The sequence below is a fragment of the Rhinolophus sinicus genome, linkage group LG02 (genome assembly GCF_036562045.2).
Source record: "Rhinolophus sinicus isolate RSC01 linkage group LG02, ASM3656204v1, whole genome shotgun sequence".
NCBI lineage: Eukaryota > Metazoa > Chordata > Mammalia > Chiroptera > Rhinolophidae > Rhinolophus > Rhinolophus sinicus.
This window is the reverse complement of record NC_133752.1, coordinates 179,648,980-179,671,602: the sequence shown is the minus strand read 5'-3', so window position 1 is coordinate 179,671,602 and position 22,623 is coordinate 179,648,980. Positions and strand designations below refer to the sequence as shown.

General features: G+C 39.1%; 1 protein-coding gene across 2 annotated transcripts in view; it reads right to left on the bottom strand.

Moving 5' to 3' along the window:
- The window catches only part of CFAP54 (cilia and flagella associated protein 54), a 252,306-nt gene that overhangs the window by 108,960 nt on the left and 120,723 nt on the right, over positions 1–22,623 (bottom strand). For both annotated transcript variants that reach the window (XM_019732067.2, XM_019732066.2), the window contains exons 35-39: positions 21,143–21,324; positions 19,173–19,400; positions 17,332–17,555; positions 17,094–17,229; positions 13,177–13,285 (exon numbers count right to left, since the gene is read on the bottom strand). In XM_019732067.2, the coding sequence (XP_019587626.2) occupies positions 13,177–13,285; positions 17,094–17,229; positions 17,332–17,555; positions 19,173–19,400; positions 21,143–21,324 (879 nt within the window). The remainder of the gene's footprint in view (positions 1–13,176; positions 13,286–17,093; positions 17,230–17,331; positions 17,556–19,172; positions 19,401–21,142; positions 21,325–22,623) is intronic.

Here is a 22,623-nt window from a genome sequence, read left to right as displayed (position 1 = left end):
CACCACTGGGCCCTGCAGTACACCTACTACATAAGGCCACTCTGCTAAGACCAGCAGGCATAGCAGCCCTACCTAATACATAGAAACAAACACAGGGAGGAAGCCAAAATGGGGAGACAAAGAAACATATCCCAAACAAAAGAACAGAACAAAGTTCCAGAAAAAGAACTAAACAAAATGGAGACAAACAATCTACCAAACACAGAGTTCCAAAAACTGCTTATAAGGATGCTCAATGATCTCAGGGAGAACTTCAACAAAGAGATAGGAAACATAAAAATGGAGATAAAAAATATAAAAAAGAACCAGTCAAAAGTAAAGACCACAATAACTAAAATTAATAATACATCAGAGGGAATCAACAGTAGATTAGATGAAGCAGAGGACAGAATCAGCAATTTATAACATAAGGCAGAAGAAAATATCCAATCAGAATAGCAAAAAGGATAAAAAAAAAAAAATTGAGGATAGTTTAAGGGCCCTCTGCAACAACATCAAGCATATCAACATTGGCATCATAGGGGTACCAGAAGGAGAAGAGAGGGAACAACGAATTGAAAACATAGTTGAAGAAATAACGATTGAAAACTTCCCTAACCTGGCAAAGGAAATAGATATACAAGCCCAGTAAGTGCAGAGAGTCACAAACAAGATAAACCCAAAGAGGTCCACACCAAGATACATCATTATTAAAATGCCAAAGGTTAAATACAAAGAGAGACTATTACAGGAGCTCTCATAGGACTATCAGCTGATTTCTCAACAGAAACTTGTAGGCCAGAAGGGATTGGCAGGAAATATTCAAAGTGATGAAAGGCTGGGACCTACAACCAAGATTATGCTACACACCAAAGCTATCATTTAGAATCCAGGGACAGATAAAGAGCTTCCCAGACAAGAAAAAGCTAAAGGAGTTTATCACCACCAAACCAGTATTACAAGGAATGTTAGAGGGACTTCTTTAAGCCAATAAATACATACATACATACATACATACATACATACAATGAATAATAAAATGGCAATAACTCCATATCTATCAATAATTACTTTCAATGTAAATGGATTAAATGCTCCAATCATGGATGGGGGTGGGGATGAAGGAGAAGGGGAGGGGATTAGAAAGCACAAATTGGTAACCACAATATTGTCACAGGGATATGAAAGACAGTTTAGGGAATATAATCAATAATGTTGTAAAGATTTTGTAGGGTGTCAGAAGGGCACTTGCCTTATTAGGGAGACCACTTCATAGATGGTGTAGATGCCTGACCACTGCACTCTTGAAGCTGAAGCTGAATAACATTGTTATGTCAACTATAATTTATATATATATATAAATATATATATATATATATATAATATATATATATATATATATATATATAAATATATATATATATATATATATATATATATATATATATATATTCACAGGATATAGAGTACAGCATAGGGAATAGAGTCTATGGAATTGTAACAGCTATATACAATGTTAGAGGGGCAATAGATTGGGCGAGGGGGGTTATCACTTTGTGAGGGGTGAAATGTCTAACTACTACATTGTTTTGTACACCTGAAACTAATTTAAAAAAAAAAGAAAACAAGATAGGGCGGCTGAATGGATAAAAAAACAAGACCCTTATATATGCTTCCTACAAGAGACTCACTTCAGATCAAAAGACACACACAGACTGAAAGTAATAGGATGGGAAAAAGATATTTCACGAAAATGGAAATAAACAAACAAAACTGTGGTAGCAATACTTATACCAGATAAAACAGACTTTAAAACAAAGGCTATAACAAGAGACAAAGAAGGACCCAGTAATCCCGCTTTTAGGTATTTATCCAAAGAATCCCAAAACTCTCCTTTGAGGGGAAGTGTATTCCTATGTTCACAGCAGCATTGTTTACAATGGCTAAGATGTGGGGGAAGCCTGGTGTCCGTTGATGGATAAGTGGTAAAGAGTAGGTGGTACATATATACAATGGAATATTGCTCGGCCATGGAAGGAAATGGGTTCTTGCCATCTGCAACGTCATGGATGGACCTGGAAGGTATTGTGCTGAGTGGAGTAGGTCAGACAAAGACAGATGCAATGTGATTTCACTTACATGTGGAATTTAAAGAACAAAATAAACAACCAAAGTAGAAACAAACTCATAGATACAGAGAATATTCTGACAGTTGCCAGATGGGAGGGGGATTGGGAGTGGGTGAAAAAGTGGAAAGAATTAAGAGGTACAAATTGGTTATTACACAGTAGTCATGGGGATGTAGGGTATAGCATAAGGAATATAGACAATAATATGGTAATAGCTATGATAGTGCCAGGAGGGTGACTTCTAAAATTATATAAATGTCTAACCACTATGCTGTAAACTGAAATTAACATAAAATAATGCTGAATGTCGACTGTAATTGAAAATTTAAAAAGGGGAGGGAGAAAAAGGTGAAAGAGAATAAGAGGCTCAAATTTCCAGGTATAAAACAAGTAAGTCATGGGGATGTAATATACAGCATAGGGAATGTAATCAATAATAGTGTGATAGCGTGGTACAGTGTCAGAGGGTTGCTGGGCTTATCCTGGTGATCACTTCTTTAGGTATATAAATGTTAAGTAACTATTGTGTACCCCTGAAACTAATATAATATTATATGCTAGCTATGTTTTAATAAAAACATTTTTACAAATAAATAAATAAACTGAAAACATGATACACAGAATAGATTGGTGGTTGCCAGAGGTGGGGTAAGGGATGGGCAAAATGAACAAACTTCCAGTTATAAGATAAATAAATTCTGGGGCTATAATATACAGCATGGTAATTATACTAAATTTCTAAAAAAGAAAAAAATTGTTTTAAAAAATAAAAAAACTTTCTCTTGACCCTACCTTCCCTTCAAGGGAGCATCTTATTTTTCTGTGCCATTTTACAACAAAACGCCTCAAAATATTCTGTATTCATTGCTTCCTATTCTCTCTTGAATCCATTCAAATCAGACCCCCAAGGGTCTTCTTGTGGCTAAACGTAGTGTTCCATTTTTAGACTTTATCTTACTTCAATTTTCAGCAGCATTTGACTCAGTTAATAACTCCCTCCTGCTTGAAATACTTCCTGTACTTGGCTTAAAGTTCCCTTTCCAACCTCACAGGCCATTCCTTCTTAGTCCTCTTTGCTAATTCATTCTCATCAACCCAACCTCTTAATATTGGGGAAACCCCAGCTCTATACTTAAGACTGCCTCTCCTTTCTTCTTAATTTATACTCACCCCCTAGATAATCTCATCTAGTCTCATGGTTTTAAGTATCATCTGTATGCTAGTGGCTCCCAATTTATACCACTCTCTCCTAAAGTCCAGACACATCTGTCCAGTGATCTACTCTGCTGTGTGCCCAATAGACATCTCAAACTTAACAGGTCCACAACTGATTTCCTAATCTTTCCCCCCTAAACTTGCTCCTGCCACAGTCTTCTCCATCTCATTAAAGGATGGGTCCATTTTTCCAGTTGCTTAGGCCAAAAGCTGGAATCATCCTTGACTTCTCTTCTCTCATGCTCCAGATCAATTCTCAGCAAATCCTACAGGCTCCCCCTTCAGAAAATAGCCAAACTCCACCCTCCACTACCACTTTCACTGTGTTCCAAGACCTCATCATCTCCTTTTGAATTACTGTAATCATCCTGATAACCAGTCTCCCTGTTTCCACCCTTGCCATTCTCAGCATAGCAACTGAAGACTCAGTTTTAAATGTAGGTCATCTCATGTCATTCCTCTGCCCGAGACCCTCCGTTGGCTCCACCATCACCATCACCAAAGCCCCAAGAGCGACTTGTAAGTCCTGACATGAACTGGCTCCCCATGACCACTCTGAACCCCTCTCTTACTGTTCTCCCCATCGCTCCCTCCCATACCAGGCACGCTTTCACATAGGGCCTTGGCACCAGTGGTTCACTTTGGCCTAGAATCTTCTTCCTTCACATACCTTCATGTTTTGCTTCCTCAGCTCCTTAAAGTTATTGCTTAACTGTTAACTTCTCAGTGAGTGCTTCTTTGATCACGCGATATAAAACTGTAGCACTCTCCCTTCCCAACTTCTTTGTTCTCTGCAGCATTCATTATCTTAGGACGTACTATGTGTTTCGCTTGCTTATTCATTGCCTCCCTCCACTGGAATCCAAGGGATTTTTGTCCATTTTGTCCGCTGCTATAACCCCAGGAGTGTAACAGTGCCTGTTACATGGTATGTGCTCAATAAGTAATTATTAAGTGAATGAATGAATGACAACAGTTTTCAAAATGGAATGGCTAGGATAAAGTTTATCAGTAATCACTTTATAGGTTTTAATCTCAACTGATCCTCACAGCATCTTACAAACTAGTATGGGTAGACATCACTCACACTCTTCAAGAAGGAAAACTAAACTTGCGGGACATTCAGTTATTTTAAGACTTTATAAGAGAGAGAACCAGTGTTCAAGTCCAGCACCTTTCCTAGAGAATTCTCCTAAGGGCATCAGATCTTGGGTAATCGGCAATGACCCAGATTTCAGGCACAGGGACACTTTAAGAATAGGACAGAAATAAGCCCAAGAAAGGTTAATAAGAGAAGAAGCCTGGGGTCCTGTGAGCCCAGGGAGGTTCTGATGGAATTAGTAACTCAGGGTTATATTGAATGGCCAAAGAGATGACATCTTTCAATATACCCTAATGTCTAGAAACCCTGGAGGCTCTAGACAAACCAGAAACATAGCTTCATTGAGAGAAGAATTTGTCCCCCCAGCAAGTTCACTCCGACATGCTTTCCTCTCACACATTTAAGAGAATCAAATACTTAGGCCACAGCATCTCTTATTAACTCCCCGGTAGCTCTCATTCTTCTACCCTACCAATTTCATTCTCCTGCCCACTCCATCCTGTCCCCACCCTCTTGCTCTTTCAATTGCCCTGTCCGCTAAGCACGCACAGCACTGCATGACCCTGAGAAGGCATGCCCCATGCCTGCCACCACCGCCCTTACGCACAACACCCTGAAGATGATAGATTTCTGCTCTGCTTTTCTTGCAAGAATTTGTGAGCTTGGCTTTTATCTTCTTCTCCTTAGAGATCAGGGAAAGAAGCCAGCAAACAAAAAGGAGGAAACAGGGGGCCGGCCCTGTGGCTCAGATGGTTAGAGCTCCATGCTCCTAGCTCCGAAGGCTGCTGGTTCAATTCCCACATGGGCCAGAGGGCTCTCAACCACAAGGTTGCCGGTATGGCATCTTGAGCTGAGCTGCCTCCTGGATGGCTCAGTTGGTTGGGGCACGGGCTCTCAACAACAAGGTTGTCAGTTCAATTCCTCAAGTCCCACAAGGGATAGTGGGCTGTGCTCCCTGCAACTAGAAAATGGCAACTGGACCTGGAGTTGAGCTGCGCCCTCCACAACTAAGACTGAAAGGACAACAACTTGAAGCTGAACGGCACCCTCCATAACTAAGATTGAAAGGACAACAACTTGACTTGGAAAAAAAAAAGGCCTGGAAGTACACACTGTTCCCCAATAAAGTCCTGTTCCCCTTCCCCAATAAAATCTTTTTTAAAAAAAAGGAGGAAGCTGGAAGCCTTCACACATTAATATTTTGAGACAGTCAGTTACTTTCACTAGGCCTTCATTTTAAATATCTGGTACAAGTGGGATGATAATATTTACCCCTGAAGACTATTATTTTCACCTGAGTGTGACATGTCCAGCACGGTGCCTGTTGTGGAGTAAGCATGCAGTAGATAAAGGCTCACATGATCACTGCTAGTCACATATTTTTAAACTACACAGTAACGCTTACCGGTACTTAACGCTTACTGCTTAAGGCCCATTGCTGGGCACTGAAAAGATACGGGTAGACACAACAGACATAGTCTCTGCTCTCGCAGAGCTTACTTTCTAGAATAAAAATCACAGAGGCACATGGGATATCGGGGGTGATAAGAAGGGTAGGAGGATGGGAAGACGTCTGTCGTCTTTAAAACAGGGGGTCTGAATAAAATCATCCTGCTACATTGATCAACTATCTGCTCAGAAATCATTCCTTTTTTTTTTTTTATAAACTGTACTTTGCTTTCTGTTTTTCCTTTTTTTTAAGCCCTAGCATACCTTTTTCTTGTGGTCTGATTAGGGTTCTGCTGGTGTTTTGTGGCTGTCTACATGAGAGAAATGATGCAAAGCGGTGAGGCCTGTCCTGTCATCTGTCTCAAGGGGGTTCCTATCTGAAAACTTACATGGACAATTCAAGAAACTATTTCAAAGCCACTAATAGCCTCGACAGTTTAAGATAGGTGAGAAGAAGAAGAGGTAAAGGAGGAGGAGAAGAGGAAGGGGAGGGAGAGGAAGTGGGAGAAAGAAAAGAATTACTATGTCTCCCATTGTCCAATGTAGACATTAAAACTGAAATGCCAATCACTACTAAGAGATGGGTCCACCAAGGAAAACTCCCAGGGAGTGATACAAAATTTGTGCTACTTTCAACACATTTGGTCAATCCAAATGCCCAAAGGCAGTAATAAAACACACCTGCCAAAGGGTGGAAAATTCCAACATACCTGCAGACTGAATAACCCTATCAGAAATCTTAAATATCAATAAGGTCAAAACTCAAGAAAGAGATTTCAGACAGAATGCAAAAACAGCTGCAATACAGGACATACCCATAGAGTTATTTCCCCTATGAAGTTTAACAAGCAGGCAAGTTACTCACCCATACAAAAAATAATCTATAAAGTGAGGTATTCTCACTTCTCCAAATCCTACAGAGACCTTACCAAATTACATATGCATTATTAAATAGTTAGAGGGAGAATAGAATGTTTTTAAATAATGAGAACAGCAAATGTTCCTAGGCACTGGAGCATTACAATTATCTGTTCTGAAGAATTAAATGTAGCAAGCATAGCCGCCAAATGCTGTTATGCCAAAGGAAAATCTATGATGTTCTAAAGCAGCAATCTGGTGTGGAAAACATCAAGAGTATACTTGGTCTTTTAAAAGAACTGCAAACATGTCATGGTGACATACATAAGACCCCCCATGCTAATAAACATGTTAATGACCTGAGTTCAGTATACTGAAAAAAATTCAGGGTCCTAAACACTTATCAAATAAGCCCAAGTGTGGGCCAAAATCTTGTGCCTAGTCACAGAGGTCCTAGAGTCTTATAAAGAGCTATAGGTTGGATGCCACGATTTTAATGATAATGGCTCAATGAGAAAACTCTAATTAGTATGCAGGATTATCTAAAAATTATCATACTACTGGTATCTATCACCAGAAGTCAGAATCAAGTATCGTCTTCCCATGACCACTGATATATAGCAATTTTTTTTCTTGAGTGAGTGCTGTAAGGTTAAGAAGAGAGTCGAGCCAAAAGGGCACAAATGGTGAATAGGCCTGGTAGCTCAGTGGAGCACACATGGGCTGACCAATCAGACAGACCAGGGTTTGAATCATAGTTCCAGTACTTACTAGTAACATTTAATGTTCTCATCTGTAATGTAAGCATAAAAGATCAACCTCCTAAGAATGTAAAAATTAAAGAAGCTATATATGATTATAAAATGCTAAATACAATGCCTAGCCCAATTAATTATTGCCATTATATAATTTTTTAGATTTTTATCTATTAAAATATTCTTGCTCTAATCACTGCTCAAACTGGCTATACTTCCACCACTGTTGAGAATCAACCCAAAGACTCACTAGCCTGACTCTACTTGCCTTCCTTTCTGCCAACCTACCATCTGGCCTTTCCAAATGTAACTTGGACAACAGGCAACCAAAGTGCTTTTCTGAAATAATGCACCTACAGTCATACAGGTCTAGAATTCTGCTAGGTATGTTTTTCCTGTTCCTTAGATGCTAGTCATTATTTTGGTAACGAGAATTTTTGACACATTTTCTCACATTTGTTGCCAGGTATTTTTAGGATGGAGGGAATAACATAAATCACATTCTGAGTTATGGATCCCAAATCAGGGGATCTCCAGAGGTTTGGTAGACAAGACCAAGAGAGGGAGAACACACCCACAAAGAATCACATTCTCTGATTGGAACTGGTCACACGTGACTGACTACATGGGTCCTCCTACTGTTTACTGACTGTAAGGAGATAATTTATCATTGGCAGTAAAATCTGCAAGTTCATGGTCACCAACCTCACTCAAAGGGACCCTCTCCACTACTGTGCAGCCCCTCTAGCTTCCTTCTCCTATTTCCCTCAGTGGCCAGTCCACTCTGTCACGTCCTGAAATCCCCCATCAACTTTGGCTGTGCTCTCAACCCCCTGCTTCATTAAGAGTCTCCAGTGTCCAGTGAGAGCGCCTCCACCTTGTACCCTTCCCATCGGCAAGCTTGACGGCCTTTGGACCTATTCTCTCCTCCTTCCCTTCTGCCCTAGCAGCAGAAGTGCTCCACCCTCCTGTGTAAGGCAAATTCCCCTCCTGCATCCGCTTCTCTATCTTCTGTCTCCTCAAGTTCCTTGCCCTCTCTCCCGTCTGTAAGCTCTCCCTCGCTACTGGCTCTTGCCACTTAATACAGAAACAGGATCCCTCTCCTCCTCTATGAAAAACAGACACACAAACAAAACAAAGCCCTCCTGAGCCCTCTGAGTGCCGCATTTCCTTCTAGCTGCAGCTACTGCTCTCTTTCTTGTCATTGCTAAGCTTTCTGAAAGGCAGTTCTCTATTCAGTGGGTCTGTGCAGGCACAGCTCACCACTACTGCACCTAGCGCTCAAAATACCTCTCCTCCCCCCACCCCACCATTTCTTTGAAGATACCCTTTTTAAGGTCGCAAAGTCATTCATTCAGCAAATAGATAGAGTTCCTACTAAGTATCAGACACAGATGAAGGTATTTGGATTATACCAATGGACAGAACAAGGACCTTTGGCCTCACAGAGCTTACACTGTATCAGGGGAGACAGCCTTGTCATCAGTAAATACAAGAAAAATCTTTAAATTATACAGTATGTGATAGGTCGTTGGTAAGTGATTCAGAAAAAAAAAAAAATGTTTTGCAGAGTAAGCGGAACTGGAAGAAGCAGGCAGGATACACTTTGAAGTACGATGGTCAGGGTAAGTCTCCTTACCCAAAGATTTGATGTGCATGAAGTCTTAAAGTTGGTGAGGGGTTTTTCAGACTGACATCTGGGTGGGAGGAGAGTATTTCAGGAAGGGGAAACAGCTAGAGCGAGGTCATAAGATGAGGGTGGCATATCAGAAAGGCCAGTGACAACGACCTCCGAAATCTTAACACAAGAGACCGTCTGTCTTCACCATCCGTGACCTCCCTGACTGAGGACTGCTTCATCTTGCTGAGTCTCGGCCTTGTTTACACCCCTCTCACCTGTTGCACCTCCCACCTCAGAGGCCCTGTCCCAGTCTCTTCCAGATCCTGCTCTTCCTGTTTGCTCCTGGGACAGTCATTAAGGCTTCATTGTTCAGTGTCTCTTTATCCTCAGGGTGCAGAGTAGGGTCACACTTCCTCAGCCCTTTGGAAGTCAGATGTGGCCATGTGACGTTAGCAATGGAATATCAGCAGAAGTAGCCTGTGTCACTTTCAAGTATCAGTGTTAAGAGCCAGCACATGATTTATATATATATATATGACTCATGAATATAAAATTACAAAATATGAAAAAGCCTATAAGCTATATTCTTTTTCCTGCCTGAAAAATGGAGACAATAACATACCTGCCTCCTCAGGTGGTTGCAAGCTAATACAAGCAGGCCTCATCTTATTGCACGTTGCTTTACTGCACTTCGCAATTTTTACAAATCGAAGGTTTGTGGCAACCCTGCATCGAGCATGTCTGTTGGGACCACTTTCTCACTGAAGGCTCATGATGGTGAGCATTTTTTAGCAATAAAGTATTTTTAAATTAAGGTACGTACATTTTTTAGACAGAACATTATTGTACACTTAATAGGCTACAGTATAGTGTAAACATAGCGTTTATATGCACTGGGGAACTACAACTGAACCCACAATATCTCCGAGGTAGGCCTGTGCTCACAAAGCACTTATTAGAGTGCCTGATGTTCAATGCATAGCAATAATTACTTTATTGGGGTTGTTATAAGAGTTAAACAAAACAATCTATGTAAAGTCCTTGGCATAAAGCATACAGTACATGCACATGTGACCTGGCTTCAAAGTCTGTGTTCTTAACAATTCACTGCCTCTCAGTATAATTCCCTAAAGAGTAACATTAGTGTCCCGTTTCCTGCCTTGGAAACAATCATGGAAGCTTGTGTCAACAGGTAGATTCCATCAACCCATGATCAGCAGCTCCTCTCAACCTCACTGAACATGATAGCATGGGCCAAAAATAGACTTCCCTTGTGATAAGGCATTAGGTTTGGGGACTGCTTCTTACTGCTATGTTGCCTAGCCCATTTGACAGACACAGTTTTCAAAATGAGGCCATCCTAAGATCTACACTCCGCATAACTCTTCCTGGGTGACCTCATACAAGCCCAATTTCAACCAGTACCAATATACTGATGACTAAAATACAAATGTCTTCTAAGTGCCTCACTACTATATCTAACCATACACTGGATCGTGCTACTACTCAGCTATCACGCAGGCTTCTTGAACTCAGCGATTCCAAAGTAACCTTCTCCTGTGACCTGCCTCTCCCTTCAGTTTTCCTGTAGAGTAAAGACCACATCCACCTTGCCATCCAAGCCAGAAACCAAAGCAACTTGAGTTCCTCCCTTCCTCATCCATACTCATCATCTAACAAGTACAGAATGAAGTCCTGTGGACTTTGGCCTCCTCTCGTATCTGTCCACTCCTCTGTTCTCACCGCCTACGTCCAGGGCCTCACCACATCTCTCATACACAGGTCAGGAATAGCCACTGTCCTGCTTCCATGTGGTCTCCTTTCGGTCAATTCCACATGCATCTATCAAAGGGTCTTTCAAGACCACAAATATGATCATTTCACTTCCCTCCTTTAAATCTTTTTATCTAGCTCTGGTCAGCAATCCAGAGAAATCTGAATCTCTGTACCCTGCCTTTTAAGACCCTTTAGTACCTAACTCCTGCCAACCTTTCCAACCTCAGCTTTCGCCGTTTCCTTTTATGTTAGCCCTAATAAATTAAACGCAGCCTCTCAAAAGTAGTACTAGCTGTTAACTTGTATTGTTTATAGCAGCAGCAGTAGTCATAATATTACAGGTCTAATTACTCCACACGACAGCAGGTCCTCAAATAACGCCATTTCATATAACGTCATTTTGTTATAATATTGATGAGAAAAAAAATCGATTCTCAGCCTAGGCCACTGTGTGGAGTTTGCCTGTTCTCCCCATGCCAGCATGAGTTTTTTCCCGATACTTTGTCTTCCTCCCACATCGCAAAGATGTGCACGTTAGGTGAGTTGACAAGTCTAACTTGTCCCAGTCTGAGCGAGTGTGCTTGTGTGAGTGCGCCCTGAAATTGCACCCTGAGGTTCTGGGAGAGGCTTTGGCCAGCCACGAACCTGAACGGGGCAGGTGAGAAAATCATTATCTTATTGGTTTTACTAATCATTCTTACATGTATATAAAGCTCACATTTATTTCAACGTTTACTATTAGAAATGTTTTGAATCTTTATTTAGAAGTTTGGTGACTAAAAATATGCCATAGGAATGTAACTCTTTTTTATATCAATTAGCCTCTGGTAAACTGGTTTTGTTATACATTGCTTCACTTAAAGTCAGTTTCCAAGAACCTATCACAACAAAGTTAGTGAGGACTTACAGTGTAATATCTGATTTTGGTCTCCTTCAATGGGCTGTAAACTCCCAGATAACAAATCTTTAGTCTCATTCATCTTTGTATAAGTACCTAGTACAATACTTAACACATGGTGGATACTCAGTAAATGTTTGCTGAATGACTGAACAGCTGGCTGGCTGACTCAATAAATAAGTAAATGATTACAGGAGGTCTCCCCCCTTATCTACGGTTTTGCTTTTTAAGATTTCGGTTACCCGCGGTTAACACAATCCGAAAACATTAAATGGAAAATTCCAGAATAAACAATTCATAAGTTTGCAATTGCTTGCCATCTGATGAAATCTCACGCCATCCTGCTCCTTCTTGCCAGGACATGACTCATCCCTTTGCCCAGCGTCTCCATGCTGTATACGCTACTTGCTCATTAGTCACTCAGTAGCAGTCTCAGTTAGCAGATCAGTTATCAGAGAGACAGAGAGACCACATTTACACAACTTATTTACAGTATGTTGTTATAATTGTTCTATTTTATTATTAGTTGTTGTTGTTAATCTCTTACTGTGTCTAATTTGCAAATTAAAGTTTATCACAGGTATGTACGTATAGGGGAAAAAAATAGAATAGATAGGGTTTGGTACTATCCACATTTTCAGGCATCCAGAAGGGGGTCTCGGTACATATCACCTGAGGATAAGGGGAAACTATTCTACACACATACACACATACACACATAAAACCAATAGTTAAATAAATGAAAGAATGCTAGCACTATAAAGGGAAGACTTGAATTTCTTTCTTATACCAGAAACAGAAACAAATGAAAAGTGCAGCTGAGAGAAGGCATTATTTCTATTTTCATCTTATTCTACTCCCTCATTCTTACATGCTACACTACCAAAATATGCTAAGGTGGTTTATCAGCTAAAAGCAAAGGAGTCATGGCATTCCCAAATCCGCTCCTGTACTCTAGTTAAAAGATGTACAATTTAACCATGGTAAAGCCAATAGAAAAACAATCTATGGAAATGGAAATTATTATGGGAATCAAGATAGAACAAAGGAAATAGCAAAAGGTCAATTTGAAGAGCTCCCAAGTGAGATAAAAACATGGAAAATAGTGAAAAACAGTCTTTCCCATTTTTATTTTTCCCATCAATTTCCTTTCTCCTTCTTGTTTTTCATTCCTTTCCCTTGTTTAATTTAAACATTAAACTAATAAAAATATGTGTTTTAATTCCCCTTAGGTGACATTTATAGCAACACAAGATGGTAAATATCAAATGGATTATTTCCAGTCAAACCTGCAAAAAAGATTTTGTAAATATTTTAATTATGGAAGATTTGACATGCAGAACACAACAGCAAACCTTGCTTTAAAAAAGTGTCAAGCTAAAATTGGTTCTGACCTGAAGAGATAAGCTTTCCTAGGAAATCTATGTCGTTTCCTGTATCTGTCAGTTTGTTGGCCGAAGGATTAATCTTCAGCTGCTTCCCAATAAAATTTCGGCAGGTTATCTTAAAAAAAGAAAGATGAAAACAAACATAACTTTGTCAGGTATTTACAGCCAAAAATTTGGCATGCTTAAAATGTTTATCTTATTTTTCAGTTAGAGAGAGAGAGAATGAGAGCGAGAGATGCAAGAGGATGCTACAAATAAAAGCTACCAGAGTAGCATTCAATCATGAGAACTTTGGGGGGGAAAAGTAGCTATATAATTTTTCATATTTTGTACAGCACAGCTGGAGGAACATTAGGCAAATTACGTACAGCAATTAGAATATAATTTTCTGATATTCTATAAATTTACTAGTCTAAATATATCTTCCATTATGTAAGTTGAAACGTATTTAAAATGTAGGCTGCTTTTCCAATGGCAGATTTTTCCACCCTACTCATAATTAATGTAATTTAAACTTCCCTGGTAAAGTTTTCCAGAACTTCCCCTCTGGTATTTTTAAAATGTATTTTCTAACTGATACTTGAGTCCTAAAATTGTAAAATATCTGAAAAGGGAACATTTTTAAACAGAAGGAAATTCTTTTAAAATGTCCAAGATCCTCTTCTCTTCATTGTTCCACTCCCACTCCCTGAACTAACCTATTGCTCAAAATACAGCCCTTCCTGAACCCCAGTCTGATGGAGACGCTGCTTTTAATTGTTCCCGGCAGGTATTTCTATGATGAGATTTAAGCACAGTCTAATAAAATGCAAATTCCTTCCCACAGACTAATAAGGCCCTCCTTGACCTAGTCCTTTCCACCTCTCCAGCTTCATTAAACAAATCTTTATCGAACACCCATTACATGCCAGGAACAGCTTCAAACTCAAGGATGATATGGCAAAGAACACAGTAAACAAAAAGTCCTATTCTTATGGAACTTATTCTAGTGGAAGAAGAGAGACAATAAACAAAATAGAGAAGTACATTATAAAGTATATTAAAGAGTTATACATGTGATAGAGAGAAATAGAGCAAACGGGCACAAAATTTTAAATAGGGTAATGAAAAAGTCCTTGTAGAGAATGTGACACTAAGCAAAGACTAGAAAGAGGTGAGGGGAAAACCAATGTGGGTTTTGGGGTGAGGAGCATTCCAAGCAGGGGAACAGCAAACACGAAGACCTTGAGATGGGAACCTCTTAAGGAACAGAGCAGTTGAAACATTCAGGGGAATAATAGGCGATGAGTTACTGGCGATCACAGGGGGACAAGCTATGTAGGGCATGAAGGCCATGATAAGGAGGTACGATTTAACTGAATCAGATGGGAAGCCACTATAGCGTTTAAAATGGAGGAATGACATGGTCTAACTTAGGTTTCTAAAGGGTTGTTCTACCGGCTGTATTGAGAACAGACTATAGGTTCTGAGTCAGGGGTTCATGGAAATTGGAAGCAGGAAGACTAATTAGGCAGTCATTGCATTAATCCAAGCAAACACAGTGGTGGTTTGGATCAGAGCCGGAGTGGTGGAGGAAGTGAGAAGTGGTCAGGTTCTGAATGCACACTGAAGGTAGGGAATTTGGCAACCGGTTTGAAGTGGGGTATGAAAACAAGAGAGGAGTCAGGGATGTCTCCATGGGGTCTGGCCTGAGCAGCCGGGAGGATGGGATGTCATCAATTGAAGTGAGGAAGACTTGGCAGAACAGGTTTGTTTGAGATGTGCTAAATTTGAGAATTATGTTAAATATCTAAGAGATGGTGTTGATTAGGCAGTGTGATGGTTTTTTGATCAGTCAACTTGGTTAGGCTAAACTGTGAGGACAAACTAGAGGGAAGCATCCATTTTATAGCATCCTACACCTCATCCCAGTTATTCAAACACTAATCTAGGTACTGCTGTGAAGGGATTCTGTAGATACTAATTAAAGTCACTAGTAAACTGACTTTAAGCCTGGGAGATTATTTTAGGTGGGTCTGGTATAATCAGGTGAATCCTTGACAGTGCTGGTCGTCTCCAGACTCCAAATTCCAACCAGCAACCAGATTGAAAACTGTTCTTCCCTCACTGGATCCTCCCTCACTGACTGCCTGTGGATCAGCTTCTGGTGATGCCTGTAGGGTTCCTTACTGATCATGATCCTGACTACCTACCCTAAAGATTTGGACTTGCTTAGCCAGCCTCCATAATCATATAACATATGACAATTCCTTGTAATCAATCTAGGTAGATAGATAGTTAGATGATAGATAGATAGATAGATAGATAGATAGATAGATAGATAGATAGATAGATAGATAGACAGATCTTATTAGTTCAGCTTCTCTGATTGAACCCTGACTGACACAGGCAGTTAGCTATGTCAACACAGAATTCAGGAGAAAGGTCTACACTGGAGATGTAATTTTGATAGTCATCATCATAAAGATGGTGCTCAGACCCAAGACCAAATTAACTCACCAAGTCAGAGTAAGTCCACATAGAAGACAGGAGGACCAAGAACAGAGTCTTGGGACACACTTAACGTTAAGACGTTGGGGAAAAGAGGAATACGCAGCAAAGAAGACAGAGGAGCAGCCCCCAACGCCTGCCTTTTGCCTGTTACACTCCTCTCACCATTCAGGCTTCTTTCTGCCCCATCTCAGGGCCTTTGTCCTTCTTGTCCCCTTAAGCTGGAATGCTCTATCTCACTGTATGACTGGCTGGTGCCTTCTCATCGAATGTTACCATCTCCAAGAGGCCTTTCTGATCACGCTTGCTAAAGTTTCCACCTCCCACCCCAGCCTATCTCTATTCCATTGACCTATTTTGTTTTCTTCAGAGAACATTTAATGATCATAAATCTTTTTATATATGTTCATATGTTTATTTTCTGACGATACCTTCGCCCCGCCAAAATTAAATTCCAAAATCAACAACTCAGACTGTATTCTCTCTACATAGAATATGCAGGAGGCAAGAATACACAAGGCCAACCTTTGTCACAAGAAGAAAATGGAGTCCTTGCTGGGTGGCTGTAACACCACGAGCACGCAGACTGGTGTGTGGGCAGAGACTGAATTTCAGCCCCTATGTGTGCCAGGGGCTTTGGGGCAGCATACAGACAGACTGTATAACTAAATACAATAGCTCTGACATTAGGCAATCAATATGTACTTATTAAGTTAACAAATGAGAGAATTTACTTATCTCTTTCCTTTACCTCAAAAAGCTGAACCACCTAACAATTGTCACCCCAATAAATTTTAATTAAAAAAAAAGCTGAACCATGACTTTCATGGGTCTTATGCAGTTTTGCCTTCATGGGCCCACTCCTCCTCCGTAAAAAAATATTAAAAGTTCAAATATATGGTGATGGAAGGAGAACTGACTCTGAGTGGTGAACACACAACATGATATACAAATGATGTAGTATAGAATTGTACACTTGAAACCTATATAATTGTACTAACCAATGTCACCCCAATAAGTTTAATAAAAATTAAATATATATATTAAAAATTATATTTTATGATTGCATTGGTATAAATACTATAAATATAGTAATATTAAAATCAAAACTTTGACATAAAAGTTGCTGTTTTCTAATTTTAAAAAGAATGAAAACATTTAGTGGACCCTTAAAAGCATTATGACTCTAGACACTGTCCTCACTGTGCCTAATGGATAAATCAGCCGTGATAAATTTCTTGTGTACATGGACTTACTTTAGTTCACCCTTTTTCTGGAAAATATTGGCACATAACAGGCTCTCAATAATGTTTGTTGATTTGAATGATATATGTCCACATGAAGATAATAATGTTTATCCCAATCCTAAATCTTCGTATTTTACACGTGTATTAATAAGAAATCACAACTATGCATAATAGAGTCAAGCTTACCTTCTCTTTATATTCAGCCTCATATCTTACACATGGTTGTTGGGTAATATCTGGGCCCTTGAACTTGGATATTCTTAGAAGAAGCTGGCGTTGTGCATATACCAGGAGTGGTGTCACTTGCTCTGTATACCTCTCACTAGACAGGGGTAAGAATACATTAAAAAGTAAACATTAGCTAAAACACATTTTTTTTTCAATGAAGTCTGTAACTTTTAATTCCCTTTACAGTAGTACTTACTGTGAAATTGTATTGAACTGAATGGCAAGTGATACTAGTGTTTCCCATTTTTCTACTTGATATAAAAGCTCCAGAGATTTTAATACAAAGTCATGAATCCATTTCAAATCAACCACATTTACATCATCCAAAGGATGCTCAAAAGTAAGGCTAGAACCACCATTATCATTTTTAATATTTCCATAGCAACTTGGAACACTGAATTCTCCTTTTTCTTCAATAATCTGCAAGTGGTACATTGAAAAAAAATTTGCGTAATTTCAGATTTTACTACACATTTTTTCTGAAAACTGAATGTAATATATAAAAATATAATATGGAAAAAATGAATAGAAAAATGCTCAAATATTTATATTATGCAAATCAAAGTTTGATAATGCTATCCAATAGAACTTCTGTGATGATGGAAATGTGCTATATCTGTGCTGTTCAATATAGTAGCCACTAAGCACATGTGAATACTGAGCTATTGAAGTATGACTAGTGTAACTGGATTTTTAATTTAATTTCAATTAATATAAGCTGAAATTTAAATAGCCATATATGGCTAGTCATTGCCATATTAGCACAGAGTCGAACATAGTCACTATTTAAGTGAAGATATTAAACCAATAAGGCAAAGTTTTCAGGAGGAATCAGTTTTAGTATACATAAATAATTAAGATTCCCTAATACATTGGTCACATTCATCAGTTTGTAGAATAATATGTCCAATTCCCTAATGCAAAGGCCAAATCTATGGAGAAGGAAATCTTCTAGAAGACCCTCTTTTTACCTCAGTTAAACAGTTACTACGTAATGTTGTGTTCCAAGTTTTGGATGTCCAAAGTGTATTTTGAATCTGTTATTAGGTGCATATACATATGATTAGTATGTATTCTTGATTAACTGGGCCTCTTCTTATAATAAAATGTCCCTCTTTATCTCTCAAAATGTTTCTTGATTTGAAGGCTATTTTATCTAATATTAATATAGCCTCACCAGCTTTTTTGTGCTTACTGTTTTATGGTATTATCTCTTGCCACTGTTTTACTTTCTATTTTTCTTTATATTCAGAGTACATCTCCTATGGACCAATGTAGGTGTTTTTCTTTTTAATTATGTCAGATAATCTCTGCCTTTTAATTGGGGTGTTTAATCCACTTATATTTAATATATTTATTAATGTGATTTGGTTAGATTTGTTATTTGCTATTTGTTTTCTATTTGTCCCATATGTTTTTGTTCCCTTTCCTTGTATCCTGCCTCACTGTATTGGCTTTTTAGCTATCTCTTTTTTTGATAGTTACTCAACTTTGCCATCTGCTTTATATCTGGAAATGACCCCATGACTCAATGTGTTTATGTGTTGACTAATTTTCATTAAGTTTAGGATCTATCATGGTTGAATTTTTTTCAATTTTATTTTCAAGCTTTGAACCACAGTGGAAGATTTTAAATGACAGCAAATTCTACCAGATCTGGAGTAACACAATAGGGACAGATAAAGCAAGAAATAAAGACCAATCAACAAGCTATATATATCTTTCTCATGGGTATGTTTCTTTGTCAAAAAATTGCTATAAGGATTAAATGCGTTAAGGTTAGTTTATGTAGAAGCTGGAGCTCAGTCAATGTTACTTTCTGTTCCCTGTAAGAATTTGAATTTTCAGGCTGATATTTGTAATTAACATCAATGTAAGTTAGGTATAGTGAAGCAAATAATAATGAGAAGCAAATGAAATATAGACAAACCAAATAAGAACTCAAGAAAAATATTAATTTCTACTTATCCCAAGCTGCATGGTACAAAAGACATTTTTCAATTGAATATAATAAAAATAATTACCCAACACCCTTACCTTAATAGAACTGGTATTTTGTAGTTCTATTAACATGTCAATAAGTAATTCTGCTCCCAAATAGAATGGTAAAACAGAGGTACACAGGAAACCATCCTGACTAATAGGAAATATTTTACACTGATCCAGTGCTTGTTTGAGAAGTATCTGTATTTCCTGAGTAAAGTTCCAAAGGGCCCGACAACAGTTCTGAAGCAGAGTCCAATAGCCACCACGATGAGCAAGAACCTATGACAAACACAACATTCAAAAGACCCCAAAGTTCCAAAAGTTACAGATCTCTGAATGACTTCATCTCTCTGCAAATATTATAAGCCAATAATAAAAACAACTAACACCGTTTGTTATATGCCACTTAAATGAGCTTGATACTGTGGTAAGACCTTTATATGCATCATCTTAATTCATTCTAACAATAACGCCTATGAAGTAAGTATGCACTGGTATTCTATTCATTTTACAGGTAAGGAAAAGGAGCTCTGGAGCTAACTTGCCCAAGGTCCTGAATCTACTAAGAGATGAGCTAAGATTTGCACATCAGGTCTGACTGCAACACTCCTATTGTTCTAGGTTCTGGGAATGTGCCAGTGAGCAAGAAAAACCAGGTCTGCCCTCATGTTGCTTCACTTTATTGGGGAGACTAACAATAGATAAGTAGATAAATAAAAATATAATTTTATGAACCATAAGTGTTGTAAAAAAAAGCAGAAATGATGAGAATGAGAGAATGTATCCTTTTAGACAGGGTGATCAGGGGAGAAGTCCTCTCTGAAGAGGTAACTTATTGAATGTTGAGTTGAATAAGTTATGTAAAGGTGGGGATGGGGCTGCTGGGAGGGGGACAGCGTTTGAGGCTGAGGGAACAGCAAGTGCAAAGGATGGAGGGTGAACCTGAGGGCTGAGACAGGAACAAGCTCAGTGCTTTCAAGATCACAGAGGGGAGAGTGGACTGAACAAAAGCAAGAGGAAATGCGTTCCGAGTGGTAAGCATGACCCAGACCTTCTAGAGGGTCCTGAAGCTGGTGGAAAGGATAGTAGGATGCAGTGTCATGGTCAAGGGGATGATGTGGGTTTACTTTACATTTTTAAAAAGTCACTTTCTCCACTCCACAGAGAATATGGGAACGTAAGTGTGTTCCTTTCTGTCTGGAAAGGATAGATTTCCTCTCACCTCTTGAGAGGAATGAAGTATATCTCCCCTCCCTGATAAAAGAACAAGGAAACTAATTTCATTGTAGCTAATGATTCTAATTCTGAGTTTAAAAATCTATCATACAATATTTAAGAAGAAAAAGAGAGAAAAACATTTGAGAGAATACACAAGTGTCCTGTAGAAGGAAAGTCAAGGGGCAGAAGCACTTCCTTCCAATGATCTAGAAATATCTTCCCTGTGCTAGAGGGAAGAAGGGGTCTATGGTATCCCAGGAGGAAGCAAAACTCCAGAAGGGAACCCCTGGTGTCACCAGAAAAGTCCATGTCCCAAGTGTGGTAAGAAAGCAGCAAAGGGCTGTTTGAATATCCACGGACACATGTAGACAGGGACAAAGGCCACCTCAGCTCCGGATGATGGGTAACTGCTGACTAACGGAGCTCAGCCTGCTCCCTGACAACCTGGCAACGTCTAAGACCACAGCACCATGGCAGGCAAACCTCAAAAATGACTGACACAAAATCCAGCAAATTTAGTTTCAAAATTGAAAGTAAAATTACAGAGAGTAAGCAAATAAATACAATATATCATGCTTGAATTTATGGGCTGAGATTTGTGTCTACTGCCGTGTTTCCCTGAAAATAAGACCTAACCGGAAAATAAGCCCTAACCGGAAAATAAGCCCTAGCCCTAGCATGATTTTTCAGGATGACATCCCCTGAACATGAGCCCTAATGCACCTTTTGGAGCAAACCTTAATATAAGACCTGGTCTTATTTTCAAGCAAACACGGTACATTAGCAAATAAGGACCACCTTACCATTGCTCTCCTGCAATATAAAAAGATTTTTATAAAGTGATCCAATAGACTCAAATTTGGTGATTGATCCTTTTCTTTAGCACTAAGACCTGATTGAAAGTCTGAGTCATAAACTGTTTGTGTCTTGGAATCATTTTCGTCACTCGTTTTGGAATTAATAAATTCCAAAAATTCTTCAGCATCTACGGTACAAAAATAAAGCATAAGGTTATTGAAAACAGAGTTAAATTCCAGAAAGCATGGTAGATGATAAGTATCAGATGAGTAATTCAGATTTATCAGAGGGTAAGGAGGAGGGGATTGTATATGAGGGTGAACGGGATCAAATATATGGTGAAGGAAGGAGAACTGACTCTGGGTGGTGAACACACAATGTGATATATAGATGATGGATTACAGAATTGTACACTTGAAACGTATGTAATTTTACTAACCATGGTCACTCCAATAAACTTTAATTTAAAAAGTAAAAGATAACAACTGCTATATAAGTCTGGAGAAAGGACAGGATTATCATGAACTCAATGACCCAGGAAAAGTTTGTAGAGAAGGAAGCACTTAGAGTAAGTCTTAAAGGGTGGGTGTGACTTAGCTAGGCAGGAAAACTAGGAAGAATAACATTCCAGACAAGGGTGAGGGCCAAAGGAACAAAGCAGACGTAGAAATGTCATGTTTTTGGAGGGAACAATGACAGGATCACACTGTTCCTTAATTTCCCCCCAAACAGGGCATTCCCAGGACACAGACACTAGGTGAGTAGCATCCCCAAGAGTGAGGCATGCAGCCCCCCGGGCCACTCATTCTCCTGCTGGTGTGATATAAAAACACAGAGGCTCTCTCCTGCCACAAACCTTCGCTCAGAACCCTGCATTAAATAGTAAGTCTCAATAGCAGGATATCCTATTGCCCATTTCATGCAAGGTCTTAGATAGGGAGCTAGTTTAAAAACCAAAACACCCCAAGAAGCTATATATTATACTCTACATACAAAACTCAGACTCTTTCTATGTCTAGGGAATTTACTTTCGAATACTTCAATATTCACAGTATAGCATGTGGGTACCAGTTAAACTTAATCTATACCCTAGAAGAAATTAGAAAGCACGTAAAGTACCCCAAATATGAATCAACACTCCTGAGGCAGTTAACCAGTATACGAAGTATCCTGATTAGCAGGTAAGTTACACAGTACTTAAAATGCCAATACTAAAAATCTACCTAAGAGGGTTTGTAATAGCATAAAGCTACTAGAAATAAGTTTTTATTTGTGAACTATGCAGCATTCAAGATAGGTGACTGTTCAGGAATAGTGTCATTAGTGCTGATTGAGAGCCCTGTTCGCCTGCATCTCTCCACCTCCCAGAGTCCCGTCACCTGAGAACATGACAATATTGATTTGTCCTGTCATCAAAATTCATCTTGCATTCTTCTTGAAGTAAGCTTTCAGGGAAGATGCTAACTGGAGATCATAAGGCAAGAGC